Source organism: Acanthochromis polyacanthus, chromosome 3 (genome assembly GCF_021347895.1).
Source record: "Acanthochromis polyacanthus isolate Apoly-LR-REF ecotype Palm Island chromosome 3, KAUST_Apoly_ChrSc, whole genome shotgun sequence".
In the NCBI taxonomy this organism is placed as follows: domain Eukaryota; kingdom Metazoa; phylum Chordata; class Actinopteri; family Pomacentridae; genus Acanthochromis; species Acanthochromis polyacanthus.
In genome coordinates, this window is record NC_067115.1 from 31,474,125 (window position 1) to 31,489,319 (window position 15,195).

Below are 15,195 nucleotides of genomic sequence, written 5' to 3' on the forward strand. Positions count from 1 at the left end.
TGCAGATGAAGTCTACGTTTGTAGACCAGTCCAACTTATTATCAAGGTGTACACCTAAATATTTATATGATGTCACCATCTCGATGTCCACGCCACAAGTGTTAACTGGCTGAAGAGGGGGTTTGGATCTGCGGAAATCTATGATCATTTCCTTTGTCTCTGAGGCGTTGAGTAGCAGGCAGTTTTTGTGACTCCAGTCACTGAAGGCACTTATCAGATCTCTGTTTTCAGCTTCATGTCCATTTCTGATACATGCCACGATAGCAGTGTCATCAGAGTATTTCTGAATGTGGCAGGACTCAGTGCTATATTTGAAGTCAGATGTATTCAGAGTGAACAGGAATGGAGCCAGGACTGTTCCTTGTGGAGCCCCAGTACTACTCATTAATGTCCCAGAAACACAGTTCCCCAGTCTGACAAAATGCGGCCTTCCTGTCAGGTAATCTGTGATCCATGGAACACAGGAAGGATCCACTCCCATCTCTGTGAGCTTGTCTTTGAGGATGATGGGTTGGATGGAGTTGAATGCATTAACTCTGGAAACTCTAACTCTAGAAAACATGAAATTGCCCAGGTGACCCTAAATTTTTGACTGGTAGTTTATGTATATATATATATATATATATATATATATATATATATATATATATATATATATATATATACACACACATATGTATGATAATTCATTAAAAATCAGCTATTTCCATCTAGAATAGTCATTTACCACATTAGCAATGTCTAGACTGGATGTATGATTCATTTAAAGTTGTCTTCATTAAAAGAAACTGTGTAGATATACTGAAAAACACGGCAAAGCTACTGTAAAACATTTCTTCATTGTGCCCATTTTCAAATGTTACTTAAATATTACATTTAGTACATTTACTTTTATTGTGAAAAAGTTGGTCATCAACTAAGAGGATTAAAGCCTTAAAAACTCATGTCTTTTTATTGGAATTACATAATAGAATTAGAATACTCCTTTCCTGCTGTAAAATGGTTTAGACTTAACTTTACACCGTTGCTTTATTGAGAACGTGCAGCTTTGAAGTTTCCAAATCACAATATGGACTAGTTAACTAAAAAGAACTAGGTTTTAATCACAGGAAGTCTTCAAAAGTAAGAAAGGAAAAACTTCATGAAATCACAAATGAGTTTTGAATTATATGACAATAATACACATTTACATGACAGTGTTTGTATTTCTAAGATCCTTATTACTACCCTTTTTTTTTATTTCAATTGAATTTTGGGTGAGTGATTTAAATAATATTAAGTGCTATGATTAAATAAGCAGTAATTACACTCAATACCAGATATGTTAGAGTGTCAGAAATAAAAATCATCTTCCGGTCTTGCTCCTTATTGAGTTCTTCTCACATCTGTCTCAATATGTCTTGGTAATGCCATGGAACATGTTAAAATACAAACTGACCTCCGTGTGTGTGCGATCAGGTCCTGTGGAAGCTTCTGTCCAGGCCAAGTGTAGTCCGTGTGTGTCCTCCCCCTGCCAGAACCAGGGCGTCTGCCAGCTGCACCACACACAGCAGTTCACCTGTTCCTGCAAGTCCGGCTTCACGGTACGCAAAGTTTTGTGTTGCAGTAAAGTTTGCGTGATCTTACAAGTCCCCCTTTTCTTACCTCATGTCATGTAATCAAAGTATTTGCTCCTGCAGTCACACAGCATTTAAACTCGCTGATCCAATATTTCAGGATCGTTGCGTGTTGTCAGTGATTATTTTCAACTCACATCTGTCTCCGGTAATCCCATCCAATTACTCGGCTGACCTGATGTGATGGTGTGCGTTTGTCAGAAATATGCTCTGTATTCAGAGTGTGTATCTATATGTGTGTGTGTGTGTGTTCAGGGTAAACACTGTGAGACTCCGGTTGATGCTTGTGTCAGTAATCCCTGCACTAATGGAGGAACCTGCCTCAGTGACGAGCAGACCAGAGGCTTCAGGTAACCAGACTTATGTAAATGAACAGAAAGCCTCTGCAAAGCCAGCAATAGATTTATCCTTCTGTATTAAATTATTATTTTTTAAAATTCCAGCATTAAACCCGCCTGTCCAAAATGTAATAACTTGAGATCTGAAAGCCTTACAGCACCCTCTATATATAATAGAAAACCAATTTAGCGTTTAGGTTGAATAGATTTTTTCCTGGCAGGAATTTAGTGCCTTTGCCAGCATTATTTTATAACATTTAATTATATTGTATATAATCATTTAATATTATAAAATATACATGCTCAAAATATTGCCTGATGTTTTCAGCTGTGCTTTGAGATTACATTTGTGACATTAATTGCGTTTCCATGACATATTTTTTTTACGATAGACTGTATATAAAAGATGGCTGTAGGGACCGTGAAGTCATCCACTGGTTTTTTAGCTACTGTTTTAAACCTCGTGTTGTCCTTACCAAAAAATGTTGTTCCCTTGTCTGAAAAAAGTCCAAAAATAAAAAAAAAATTCCCCAAATTTATAAAAATTTGCAAAACCTTCAGGAAGAAAATTCCTGAAAAGTTTCCCTCAAAAGTTTTATGTTTTAAAATAAAAAATCCCCAAATTTGACAGCAAAATTCACTGGATTTTGGTAGATTTTTTTCTGAGTGTTCTTACACATTTTTTTTAATTTGTTTTTTTCCGCCAAAAAATGTACAAAAATTTTGAAAATGTGGACATTTTCACTGTGAAAATATATATTTTTTCCACATTTTTGAAACTTTAAAACGGGTCAATTTGACCCACAGGATGACAGGAGGGTTAAAGCATCTATTTTGCCATTTGTTCATCATTTCCTTAGTCGTTTGACACTGGGTGTAACCAAAATAACATCAGGCTGTATTCGAAAAGCCAAGACGCTAGTGACTAAGATCATAAACTCATCAGGAAAATATTTAATGATGTGACAAATTAAGGGACAAATAAGGCTGCAATACAACCAGACTTCTTTTTGCAACCAGTGGAGTCGCCCCCTGCAGGCTATCAGTTAGAGTGCAGGTTTAAGACACTTGTGCACTGACTTCACTTTTTAGACCGCATTCATCTTTGATATACAGTCTATGTTTTTGTGCACAATTTGAACTATTGCATTAGAAAAAGTCAATCAAAATTGGCTCAATAAAACATTCTACTAGTTATGTAGTAGCACTGACGCTAACCTGCTAGTGCTAGCATAGTTGTATACAGCTGCCATGTTGGTTGATAACATCAGCTTGATATAGTACAAGTAATATTAGCATGCTAACATATATAGCACCTAGAATTATTCTATACATGTGAATTTAACCCATATTTACACTACTGGTCAAAAGTTTGGGGTCACTTAGAAATGTCCTTACTTCTGAAAGACAGTCATGTTTTTTCAATGAAGACAACATCAAATTAATCATAAATAAAGTCTAGACATTGTTAATGTGGTAAATGACTATTCTACCTGGAAAAAGCTGATTTTTTTCAAGCTGCTTTTTAGGCCTTTTTCTGGTTTTATTGACAGACAGTAGTGAGAGAGACAGGAAAGTGGGGAGAAAACTGAGGGAAGAACCTGCAGCAAAAGACAATGGGCTGAATTTAAACCCACAACCACTGCTTTGAGGACTATAGCTTCTGTTGGGTCGCCCAGTCAATCTCTTGAGCTACCAGGGCCCCCAAAATGGCTGATTTTTAATGGAATATCTCCATAGGGTAGAGAAGAACATTTCCAGCAACCATCACTCCTGTGTTCTAATGCTACATTGTGTTAGCTAATGGTGCCTAAAGGCTAATTGATGATTAGAAAACCCTTGTGCAATTATGTTAGCACATGGATAGGGGGAGTTTTCATGGAAAATAGGAAACTGCCTAGGTGACCCTAACCTTTTGGTAGTGTGTGTGTTAAAACATGAAGGATTTAGAATTCCCCAACACTGCTACCTCATTCTGTCATGTGTTGTTGAGATGGTAAGTGATAAATTCATGAGATTTCATGGGTATTTGGCAGATTAGACAAAACATTTAGGTTTTTACTGCATTTAATAGTAATTACCACGTTTTTTGTAGCTAAAGAAAATGGCAATACTAGTGCATCAAATGGTATCCCTTTTAAGTTTATTCTTGCAGCTGTGTCTTCTTTCTTTGTAACTAGCTTTGTTCTTACTACTGTGCGTGTGCTTATTTTCATTTCTCACTCCATATTCTCTTAGCTGTGCATGTGCATTTGGTTTCCATGGCACTTTCTGCGAGGTGAACGTGGACGACTGCGAGGCCCATGGATGTGAGAACGGCGCCACCTGTGTGGACGGAGTCGGCAACTATACTTGCTTGTGTCCTCCAAACTACACAGGTACAACCCCAGTGTCGGCCTGGGACCAGCCGCCCTATGAAGCGCTTTACAGACTGTTCATGTCTTATAAAACAACACGTAGCTCTAGCCTCACTCTAGCCACGCTGAGATGGAAATTCATGTGCAAACTGTTTTCCACAATCCACACGTTCTCTCCCCTCTTTCTCAGGTCTGTTCTGTGAAGAAGAGGAAGGTGTTTGTTCTCCAGGTAGAAATCCCTGTCAGCATCAGTCCACATGTGTCAGCACTCCTACTGGCCCCAGGTGACAAAGCACACACACACACCTCTCACTTCATCACCACCACACTCAGCAAAGTTTGAGATCCCAGATGAGATTAAAAATACAGACACTTGCAGATGAACATACACAAAAGATAAATGTTGCTGAGGTCTGTGTTGACTCCCCAAAATCCTGCACCCTCTGTCCGATTATGCGTGTGTTGGTGTGTTTGTGTTCCAGATGTGTCTGTATCCCAGGCTGGGTTGGGCCAGAATGCAGGATAGATTATGACGAATGTTCAGACCATCGCTGTCAGAATGGGGCTCAGTGTGTCGACCATCTGGATGGCTACAGCTGTGTCTGTCCACCGGGATTCAGGTACTGACAACACGGTGAAAACATGGAGCACTGGGAACCTTTGGAGCAGTGTAAATACTCTACCAGGGAAATGAGGAACTGTAGGTTGTCTCCATGGTGATAACAGCACAGCACATTTTATTAAAATCTTAGATTTAAACTCTTTTATCCAACCTATATGCATGTTTGCAGGTAATATATAACGGCCAAATCATGTAAAGCTAAATAGTCAAATAACACTTTTGACTATTGTCATGAATCTGGTACCTTAGTCATAATAATGACTGATTTAGTTTTTGGCCAGGTTACATTTTTTTGGAAATCTTTAAGTCAAGCTGTGTGCTCATGCTGGCGTGTACAGAGTGGCCAACAGTAGGCTTACACTTAGTAAGTATTTTTTATTTTTTTATTTGATAGGGACAGTGCACATTACTGAATGTCTAGACAGCAATAGACGTAAATATTTGGGATTATAGCAACAACGCGAATTTATATCTGCAGTCCCTAGGCAGGTGTAAAAAAAGAAAACAAAAACATACCAGTGAAACATGGAACAATAGGTCACAATTAAAGCACATTACAAAAAGTGCACAGAGAAGTTCAAGGTCAATGGTCACAAGACTGGTTCACTTTCAGCCACTGTTTAAGATGAGTTTTGAATGTTGGTAACGTGGGACACTCCTTTATGGAGAGTGGAAGACTGTTATAGATCTTACTGGCCTTCACAGAGGGATCATTTTGTCTGAAGGCTGTTTTTCTGTGTGAGACCTCACAGTCCTCTCTAAAAGAGGTCCTGGTCCTGAGACCGCTGTGATCCCTTCTGTTAAGAAAGCCAGACATGGGGGGTGGTGCGAGTCCATGGAACACCTTGTAGATCAAAAAAGCAGTTCAAGGCTTGTTTAAGTGAGAGTGTTAAAGGCTCTTTTCCATGAAGTGTGCACCTGCTCAGTATTTTCACTCTTCTAATACTGCTTCAGTATCCACTTTCTTTGCTCTTGATTTAATTTATTTGCCATTGTTCACAATCTCTGTAAAAAAAAATAGAAATGAAAACATAAAAATCAAACCCAAAATTGGAAGAAATAACTTAATAGCATTTCCAAAATGTGAATAAAAGATATGAAATGCTGGTTTGGAATTATGGTTTGGCTAAATTAGATCTAAAACATCTGTAAGTAATTGTAGTTAGAGCCGAATGCTGCCATGTACATAAATGAATGTTCTTGAACAAGTCCATCCAGTCATGCTGATTTAACACTCTAAAGAAACTAATAGACAAAAATTATGATAATAGTGATAACAATAGCAAAAATAATATTAACAATAAAAGCACTCAGAGAGCTCAGTACTCCGCCAAAGCTCAGTCGTATAATTTTACAAAAGTTGAAATCTTGAAAAATCACGGCAACATTGTGTGATCATTTAATAAAGGTGTACCCACAAACAAAATCACTTTGTGCTGAGCACAGGCGTGTATGCATGTGTACGTTATGTATGGATGCCGAATCACGTGACCTAAATATGTAGCGTGGCAGGAATTGATGGGACTCAGAAACAACCCCACAGTTTAATCAATTGCTCCTTGTATAATTTAAGTCCCGATAAATCTGCAGTGGTGGATTTGTAGTAAGATCGCAATCATGTCATCGTCAGAAGGCAGCTGACGTAGTGTTCACTTGTTGTCATAGTTACAGATCTCTAGTGACACCATGCCGCTGTCTCGCAATGATACGGAAATCTTTAACATATCTGTGGATCCAGACTATAAGCTGCATCACTGCCAAAATCTAATCACTTGGTCCTTGTGTCATTTCTGACCTTCCCTGAAAATTTCATCCAAATCCATCACACCATTTTTGAGTGATGTTGCTAACAGACAGACAGACAGACAAACCAACGCCGATTGTCACATAACTCCACCGCGTTCCTTGGCGGAGTAACAACAATAGGTATTGGATTGTTACTTGGTATTATCCACTGCTGCTTTGGGTTGTCTGCATTCCTTGTTGTCTCCTGCAGCAGATATAAACCATTTTCTGATATTTTTTCTCAGTGGTGAGTTGTGTGAGGTGGCCCTTCCTCCCCCGTCTCCCTGCCAGCTGGCTCAGTGTCAGAACGGCGCCCCCTGTGAGGAGAAGATGGACACTGCAGTCTGCCAGTGCTTGCCAGGCTTTGAGGGTCAGAGCTGTGAGAAGCTGGTCAGCGTAAACTTCGTCGACAGAGATTCTTACGTTCAGCTTCAAGATGTCAAGAATTGGCCTCAAACCAACATCACACTACAGGTGAGGACTCAAGTGTAAAGCTGCGCTTAGAGACAACGTACTTTAGGTGACAACCACCGACGAGTGTAAAAAAATTAATTAATTTTAGCAGCAGCAGGTTCGCACACATATTCACAAGCACCTTGATTGGTGTGTCTTTGTTTCTATGTGTGTTTCAGGTGTCAACAGCAGAAGAAAATGGCATCCTGCTTTATAACGGTGACAATGAACCAATCGCTGTGGAGCTCCATCAGGGTCATGTTAGGGTCACCTACGACCCTGGAAACCAGCCTGCCACCGCCATCTACAGGTAGAAACACACACATAGAATGTCTATAGATGCTAGGATCCAATCCAGGACAATCCTGTGTGAAAATGAGTTAAAATCAGTCCTGCTTTTAGAATCGCAGAATTGACATTTTGGGCTGCAACATTTCTGAAAAATAAACCTTCTCTTTAACAATTTTCTGCTTCATATTCATCAATAATAGGTAATAAACTATCAAAGGCTTGATTGGTTCAGCTTACACATCAATGGTACCGTTTTTATTCCGTGTTTTATTTGTTGTTTGCTAACCCTACTCTAATCACAGTAACAGGGTTGCTAATCCATGCTAATGTTAGCTTTTTCTCCGCAGTAGAAGCTAGATATTTAGCTAGCTGCTACTGCTGACCAAGAGGACAAACTGACTGATGGAAAACAGTGAAAAGAATTAGTCTGATCCTGATAATATGAGGTAGAGTAAGACATTTAATGAAGGCTGACAATGTTCTGAAAATGTGAAAAACAGAAGAGAGGTCATAACTTTGCTCTATCTATTCTTGAGGAAAACTGATGATGTTAATTCCAGTGTTTCATGTGATTCACTGTTTTCTTCTTCTTCTACCAGATAAAAAGGTTATACTGACAGGATTGTTGTGGGACACATGTTCCATATAAGTAATTATTATTTAAAATATCATGTCGATTAAAAATGTTCCCACAATTACAAGAGACATGAATGAAAAAGGAGATTTAAATTTCATTTTAACTGTTTTATTTGAGATTCGATTCTGTCATCAGGGGGGCAGGACAAGAGAAAAATGGTATATTAGGGGAACTCATCTGGTATTTTTAAAAATATTTTCAAACATTCTTTTCTTCTAGTTCTTTTTTTAAAATTTGGTCTCAGGACAAATAAATTTACACAACTGCATGTTTTAGTATTTTGTACATGGATTATTTGAAATTTGATGGATGGGATGTAAAATGTTCTCCAGTTCTGAAATGACCCATATACTGTATGCTCAGTGTTTTTGATTCAGGAGATGTCAAACGCTCATACTAGCACATTGCATGACAGCAGGCTGTGAGACTGTGTGTGTGAGAATAAAAGGCACTTTGGATTTACCTTTATATAGGCCAAGCAGTTGGATTTCAGTTTGTCATTCTGTCTTCATTCTGTACAACACTAGCAGCATAAAGCTTTTTTTAATGTGCACAAACCTGGTTTATTCATTTCAAACACTGTATTTACAGTAAAGATGGGTGAACCCTCTGTGACATCAGTGAACATAGATTTTTATTCGTACCAGGCTGTAAACATGTTTTTTTTCCTGCGTTAAAGCTGGAATTTTTACCATGGAGGTCTATTGGGATTGACTTGCTTAAGAAGCAATGCTAGGTTGGTTACGTCCTCTCATCATCAGATCTTGAAAAGCCGAGTCGTTCAGCTGACTGTAACCCAGCAACGCTGCTCAGACCGCCTTCGAGCAAGATGTGTGTTGTTGCTCAGAGAGAGTCCTGCGGTGTTTGGAAATGTGGACAAATGACATGGGCCATGTGGTTATTCTGATTTCACCGACGCTGTCAGAGGACACTTGAACCTGAGAGTCCACTTGATCAGGTGTCAAGTGCTTAAATGGTTCATTGTGAGGGGAGGCATGGCCGGCTGCATCAGACATGCATACAAACAGACACAACCACACACTCACTGAGGACATTTGTAAGATAAGCAGCTGCAGAAATGATATTGAGATGATGGCTTTAAAAACCAGAGAAGAACAGAACGGCTGGACTGGAGATATAAGATGTGTTACACTGGCCACTGACGGAGACTCGCACAACAATGAGACACAGCAACAGAGCATAGGCAAAAATAAACAAGTTTGATATAAGACCACAGACAGACATCAGAAAACTACAACTAGATGTTGCTGCTCTACAACAGGAAGCTAAAGCGGAACACAGACTGAACCCAAGCAGGGCCCTCCAGCTGGCAGAAAAACTAACACTAGAGTCTAATCAGGAAACAGATACAAAATACAAAACCAACTCACAGTAGTTAATTTCTACAGTACGCTAAACATGTACCTGCTCCCTTTGTCCTTTTCATCAAACCTTTACATTGTACATTTATGATAAAATGTGTGTTCCATCCTCTGTGAGCAGTGCAGAGACGGTGAACGATGGGCTTTTCCACACGGTAGAGCTGGTGACTTTTAATCGGATGCTGAACTTGTCGGTGGACGGAGGCGAGCCGACCACGCTGGACAGTCACAGCCGAAGCCAGCCGGCAACAGGGGAGGCTCCTCTGTATGTGGGAGGTAAAAGCAGGGAGGCATTACAGCGCAACCCAGACACACAGCATGCCTTTATATTCATGAGAGGACTTAGGGATTTCCTCATAGACGGAATTGCTTGAACCAATGAACATTCAGTCAAAAATGAAAATATTGGACGTTCTGTCTGTCCAGGTATGCCAGAGGAGGTGATGCCAGCCTCTCTGGGTCTCTCTTCTCAGACCCTCAACGTGTCCAGTTTCCACGGCTGCATCAGGAACCTTTACATCAACCACGAGCTGCAGGACTTCACCCGTAGCCACATGAAGCCAGGGGTGGTGCCGGGCTGCCAGGCCTGCCGCAAACTCTACTGCCTGCACGGCATCTGCCAACCCAACACTGCACAGGTAAGCAGCATATCTATCTGTCTGTCTGTCTCTGTCTGTCTGTCTGTCTGTCTATTTTCAGTTTTGCTCGGATCGTCCCTGAACTTCCCTTGTCTTCAATAGCTGAACTCGTTTAAATGATTCAGAATTTCTCATAATCGCTCTTAAGGTGAACAACTCTTTTCTATATTTTATTTATAAGTGTACCATTGGATTTTTTCAACAGCTCTCTGTTCTTTTGACATGTTGCAACAGCATGGAAACTTTGAGGGACACAGAATAAAAGAGACATAAGAGAAGAGGCCTTGCTGATGGGTTTCCTGGTCTCCTCACAGTTATCCACATAGAAGCATTTATTATCATGTTTCTTTTCACAGATAGCAACTTGAGTGAATAAATAATCAAGTCCTCTCTCTCACAGGGCCCCCAGTGTCACTGCCAGACGGGTTGGATGGGACAGCACTGTGACCAGCCAATAACAGGAGGTCTTACTGGAGTGGATGTTGTCACCACGGCAACTGGCGTCAGCCCGTGTGAAGGCAGCAAGTGAGTGTGTTTTTTTTTTTTTTCCTGGCATTAACAGATATTTTATATGTTACATATCAGGCACTTTATTTTGACATTTGACCTCTTTCTACTTGTCGTTCCTCTTTATGGTAAGCTCCGTGGGATAACGCCTCCCTCCTCTGCCTCCCTGCTTTTACTCACAGGTGTGTAAAAGGTGTGTGCGTGGCGCTGGATGCACAAAGCTACCGCTGCAACTGTGAGGCAGGATACCGCGGTTCACTGTGTAACCTGCAGGAGGTACCGACAGCTTCATGCCAGGGGCTGCAGTGTCTGCACGGCCAGTGTCAGGAGATGGAGGACGGGCAGAGCTGTGTGTGTGAGCAGGGATACACCGGAGAGAGCTGTGACATAGGTGAGGCAGGACATCAGTCAGAGCTAGGAACTACTGGGATATAGCACCGGTGTAACAGGCCAGATTTACCCTCCGGGGTACACTCTTGCCTAGGCCACTTTATACCTGTGACACATGAAGATTAAGCATGCTAACTCTTAATTGTTAAATTATTTAGAATTTTTTTTCCTCACAATAAGCAAATTATTATGAAATAACATAACTAGAATCTTCTTAAGCTAATTACAGTGAAAAAAGTTCCAATCAAAGGAAAAAGTGAATTGAAAACTAAGAAACAATTTAAACAAAACATTATGAAAGAACATCCACGTTGGCTGGTGTTAATTTCAATTAAATTCAATTGTATTTATATAGCGCCAACTACAGGACAGATTGTCTCAAGATGCTTCACAGAACCCATTTGCCTGAACCCCCAGAGCAAGCCTTAAAGCAACACTGGCAAGAAAAACTCTCTTTAACAGGAAGAAAACCTTGAGCAGAACCCAGCTCTTTATATGAGAGGACACATCTGCCAGCTGGGGGGGGGGGGGGGGGGAGTGGGAGTGGGAGTGGGAGGGATGAGAGAAGAGGAGGGTGGGAACAAGAAACATAAAACACAACTGGATACATGAATGATAACATAGGTGATACTTGCAAAGTACAAGCTCGCATTGAAACTGATTTCAGTTGTTTCTGTACAACAGATCTCAGTCTAACATCTCTTTGTATTGTCTTTGATTTGTGCTTAAACTAAGATTGACTTGATGTGTGTGTAACAGGCCAAAGTATACTTTAGCTTAGCCCAGTTTATACCCCAAGGACCCTTCTAGACTAAAATACATCACATACAATATGAGATTACATCAATCAAATGAATTTTGTCTGAATTTAAGCATAAATCAATAAAATTAAATCAAACATTTTTGTCAAAATAGGGCTGCACAGTGGCTTGAAGGCTGCCTTCACCCTAAGTCAGCTGGAATAGACTCCAGCCCCCCGTGACCCTAATGAGGATTAAGCGGTGTTTAGATAATGGATGGATGCATTTGCGTTTGCTAGTGATTCTGCTCAAGGGATGCTGTGGAGCGATCTGAGCAAACATGACACAGACAATCCCTGAGATCAGAAACAGCCCAGCAAAGGCTGAGATTCACGACGTTTAAATGAACATAGAAAGAAGAAAACCAACTTAAACGGTCGTCATTATACAAAATGCAGTTTATTTAGTTTCGATGTACAACTACGAACAATCTATGTTCTACATTCTCTCCAAATAGAAGAAACAACAATTCCCTTAATTCTTTCCTCCTCTACGGATTAGACAGTGTGTCTCTGAATGAGCGGTTCAGGTTTGCAGCTTGTTAAGATGACGAGATGAGATGTGCAGCCGGCTCCTCGTCTTCTTCTACTGACTGAACAGAGCAGAGGTGTGCTGCCATGATACTGAACCTTTAAAAAGGAGGAGGGGAGGTTTGTAGAGGCTGGTGTAGCAGCGGTGTGCTGAGTGTGGAGAGGGCACAATGAATGAGCGCTGCCTCGGTTATAAAGCACGCTAAGTGGGTGGGCTGGACTCCAAATAATTGGACAGAAAAGGGCTTTGTGATGCCCTGACTCCTGCCTGTATGAGCTAGCACAAAGCTCCGTATGTAGGTGTTATGAATGCTTTTGTTTGTCCCCACAGTGAAGTGTTGTTTCCATGAAGTGGGGTTTTGTTAGAAATCCCTGCTGTAGAGATTTCAGAGCAGGGTTAAGGACACGGTTACCTCTGGTGTTACTGAGGAGCTCACCCTGACCTTCAGTTCTGGATCCTTACATATGATGGACTCCATCAGCCACTAAGTCAGGCCAGGGCGTTGTTGTTTGTCGCTGATTTTCTGTTACTGTATGGCAGCACTTTAACCTTCTTCATTACAAACAAATGCTTATCAAATTTCAGTATATTTAAAACAAAGTGTAGAGTTCTGGATTGTATTGCAATCTGTATCTGTAGTATTAAGAAAAACACAATCCACTTTAAAAGTAAAAAAAAAAAAATCCTGTTATGTTGATATTACAAAATCAGACAGGACATTTTATGACATTTTATTGGTGGTTTGTTACACTATTGGACATTATTATGTTTTTAATCAAGGTAAGTGCAAATTTTATTACATTTACAATAATTTATTACATTCTCGGGTGCCACGAGGTGCTGTTTTTATAGTTTGCTCTGGCTGTTTTGCTGAGTTGAGTCTAAAGGTCTGGATTCTTAAATTTGTAGAATTTAGTTCATTAAACTGTTTCTTTCAATAACCTAGAATGAAAGGTGCATCTTATTAACCCTAAAAGCCCCAAAAAATTCACTTTGCATCCCTCTTCTCACTGAAATTGCTCTTGGAATTAGCAAGTGTAGCACATGTCAATTAAAACTGCACGACTTGACCTTTCCAAACATGCTGGTTGCTTGTCTGTATGACAAAGTGTTCGTCGGAAAAAAACATGTTGAATTGCTTCCATCTCCACACCCATTACTATTGTTGGAATTACTCTGACATTTGCCTGCAAACATAAAAACGGAATATCTGCATAGGGATACCATCACTCCTGTGTTCTAATGCTACATTGTGTTAGCTAATGGTGTTGAAACCCTTGTATAGTTATGTTAGCACATGAATAAAAGTGTGAGTTTTCTTAGAAAACATGAAATTGTCTGGGTGACCCTAAACTTGTGAATGGTAACGCCACCATTACCCTATGTAGATATTCCATTAAAAATCAGCCGTTTCCAGCTAGAAGAGTCATTTACCACATTAGCAATGTCTAGAGCAGGAGTGTCAGACTCATTTTAGTTCAGGGGCCACATTCAGCCGAATTTGATCTCAAGTGACCAGTAAAATCAGAGCATAATAACCTAGAAATAACCATCAAAATTTTTAATTTGTTTTAGTGTAAAAAAAAAAGTACCTTATTTTCCGCACTATAAGGAGCAATTAAAAGCCTTTAATTTTCTCAAAAATCGATGGTGCGCCTTTTAACCCGGTGCATCTTATGTGTGCAGTTCCAAAATCTGACTGTCGGACCATTTCCCGCCGACATAGAGACGTAATACGTACACTACACACACTGGCAGAGATAAACCTATGAGAGAACATTACCTAAAGCTACATACAGTACTGACTATTGTCCGAGCTTTCGCGAAAGCCGGCATCATTGCTGAACCGCCACCCAGCAACGAGACTGACGCCGACAATGACGTGAGTGAACCCGGCATGTTTGATGTCGAAATTGCCCAGCAGTTCAATTCAGATACAGAAGACGAGGACTTTGATGGATTTGTGACAAAAGATTGATAAAAAATAATGTGAGTGTATTTTTAAATAAGTAGTAGAATAAAGTTTAACCAAACTCACTGTTTTCCTTCCGTTTCCTTGTTTTAGCATGCGCCCAATAATACGGTGGGCCTTATATATGGCTTCAGTACAGAAGTAAACCACGTAATCGAGACTGCGCCTTATATGGTGCAGAAAATACGGTACATTCTGAAAATGTTCACGTTTAAGGAATTACCTTTTTACAAAACATCATGAACATCTTGAAATTCCTCAAGAAGAATAAGATCAATTTCAACAACATTATGCCTCAATTTATCATTTACTCATTACAACTTCCAGATCACAGAGTGTCTACAAAGACACACATTTAGTCACAGCTATCTGGAACTGAACAATATAGTATTTTACGTTATGATCAAAATGACAAAAGTCAGACAAAAACAAGGCAAAATATTCCAATAACCATATGCAAAATGACAAAAATGAGAGAAACAACACAAAACAAAACAAAAAAATTTGACAAAAAGTTTCAGTGATAAAAAAAATGAGACAAATGACAAAAACGAGACAAATAATGACAATAGCCAGAAACAAAACGACAAAAAATAGACCAACAACACAAGTGAGACAAAAAAAACAGAAAATGACGAAACGACAAAAATACGACAAAAAAACACAAGCCAGACAAAAAGGAAATGCAAAAAGACAAAAACAAGACAAAGTATTACAGAAATGAGACACAAAACAAGAAAAGCACTCAGAGTGCAGTACTCCATAAAGACTGTTTATTCCTCAATTTGTGTATTCAGAAATCATGGCAACATATATTCTGGTCATTTAGAATAGATCTACCCACAAACTAACTAACTAAATAAAAAATGACCTCAC

The 15,195-nt window shown here is 39.7% G+C and overlaps 1 protein-coding gene across 1 annotated transcript in view; it reads left to right on the forward strand.

Moving 5' to 3' along the window:
- LOC110966075 (slit homolog 1 protein-like) overlaps positions 1-15,195 on the forward strand; it is a 113,350-nt gene that overhangs the window by 89,313 nt on the left and 8,842 nt on the right. The window contains exons 28-38 of the mRNA XM_022215319.2: positions 1,459-1,583; positions 1,872-1,966; positions 4,193-4,332; positions 4,502-4,595; positions 4,794-4,931; positions 6,964-7,192; positions 7,351-7,481; positions 9,603-9,757; positions 9,908-10,119; positions 10,520-10,644; positions 10,809-11,017. Of these exons, the coding sequence (XP_022071011.2) occupies positions 1,459-1,583; positions 1,872-1,966; positions 4,193-4,332; positions 4,502-4,595; positions 4,794-4,931; positions 6,964-7,192; positions 7,351-7,481; positions 9,603-9,757; positions 9,908-10,119; positions 10,520-10,644; positions 10,809-11,017 (1,653 nt within the window). The remainder of the gene's footprint in view (positions 1-1,458; positions 1,584-1,871; positions 1,967-4,192; positions 4,333-4,501; positions 4,596-4,793; positions 4,932-6,963; positions 7,193-7,350; positions 7,482-9,602; positions 9,758-9,907; positions 10,120-10,519; positions 10,645-10,808; positions 11,018-15,195) is intronic.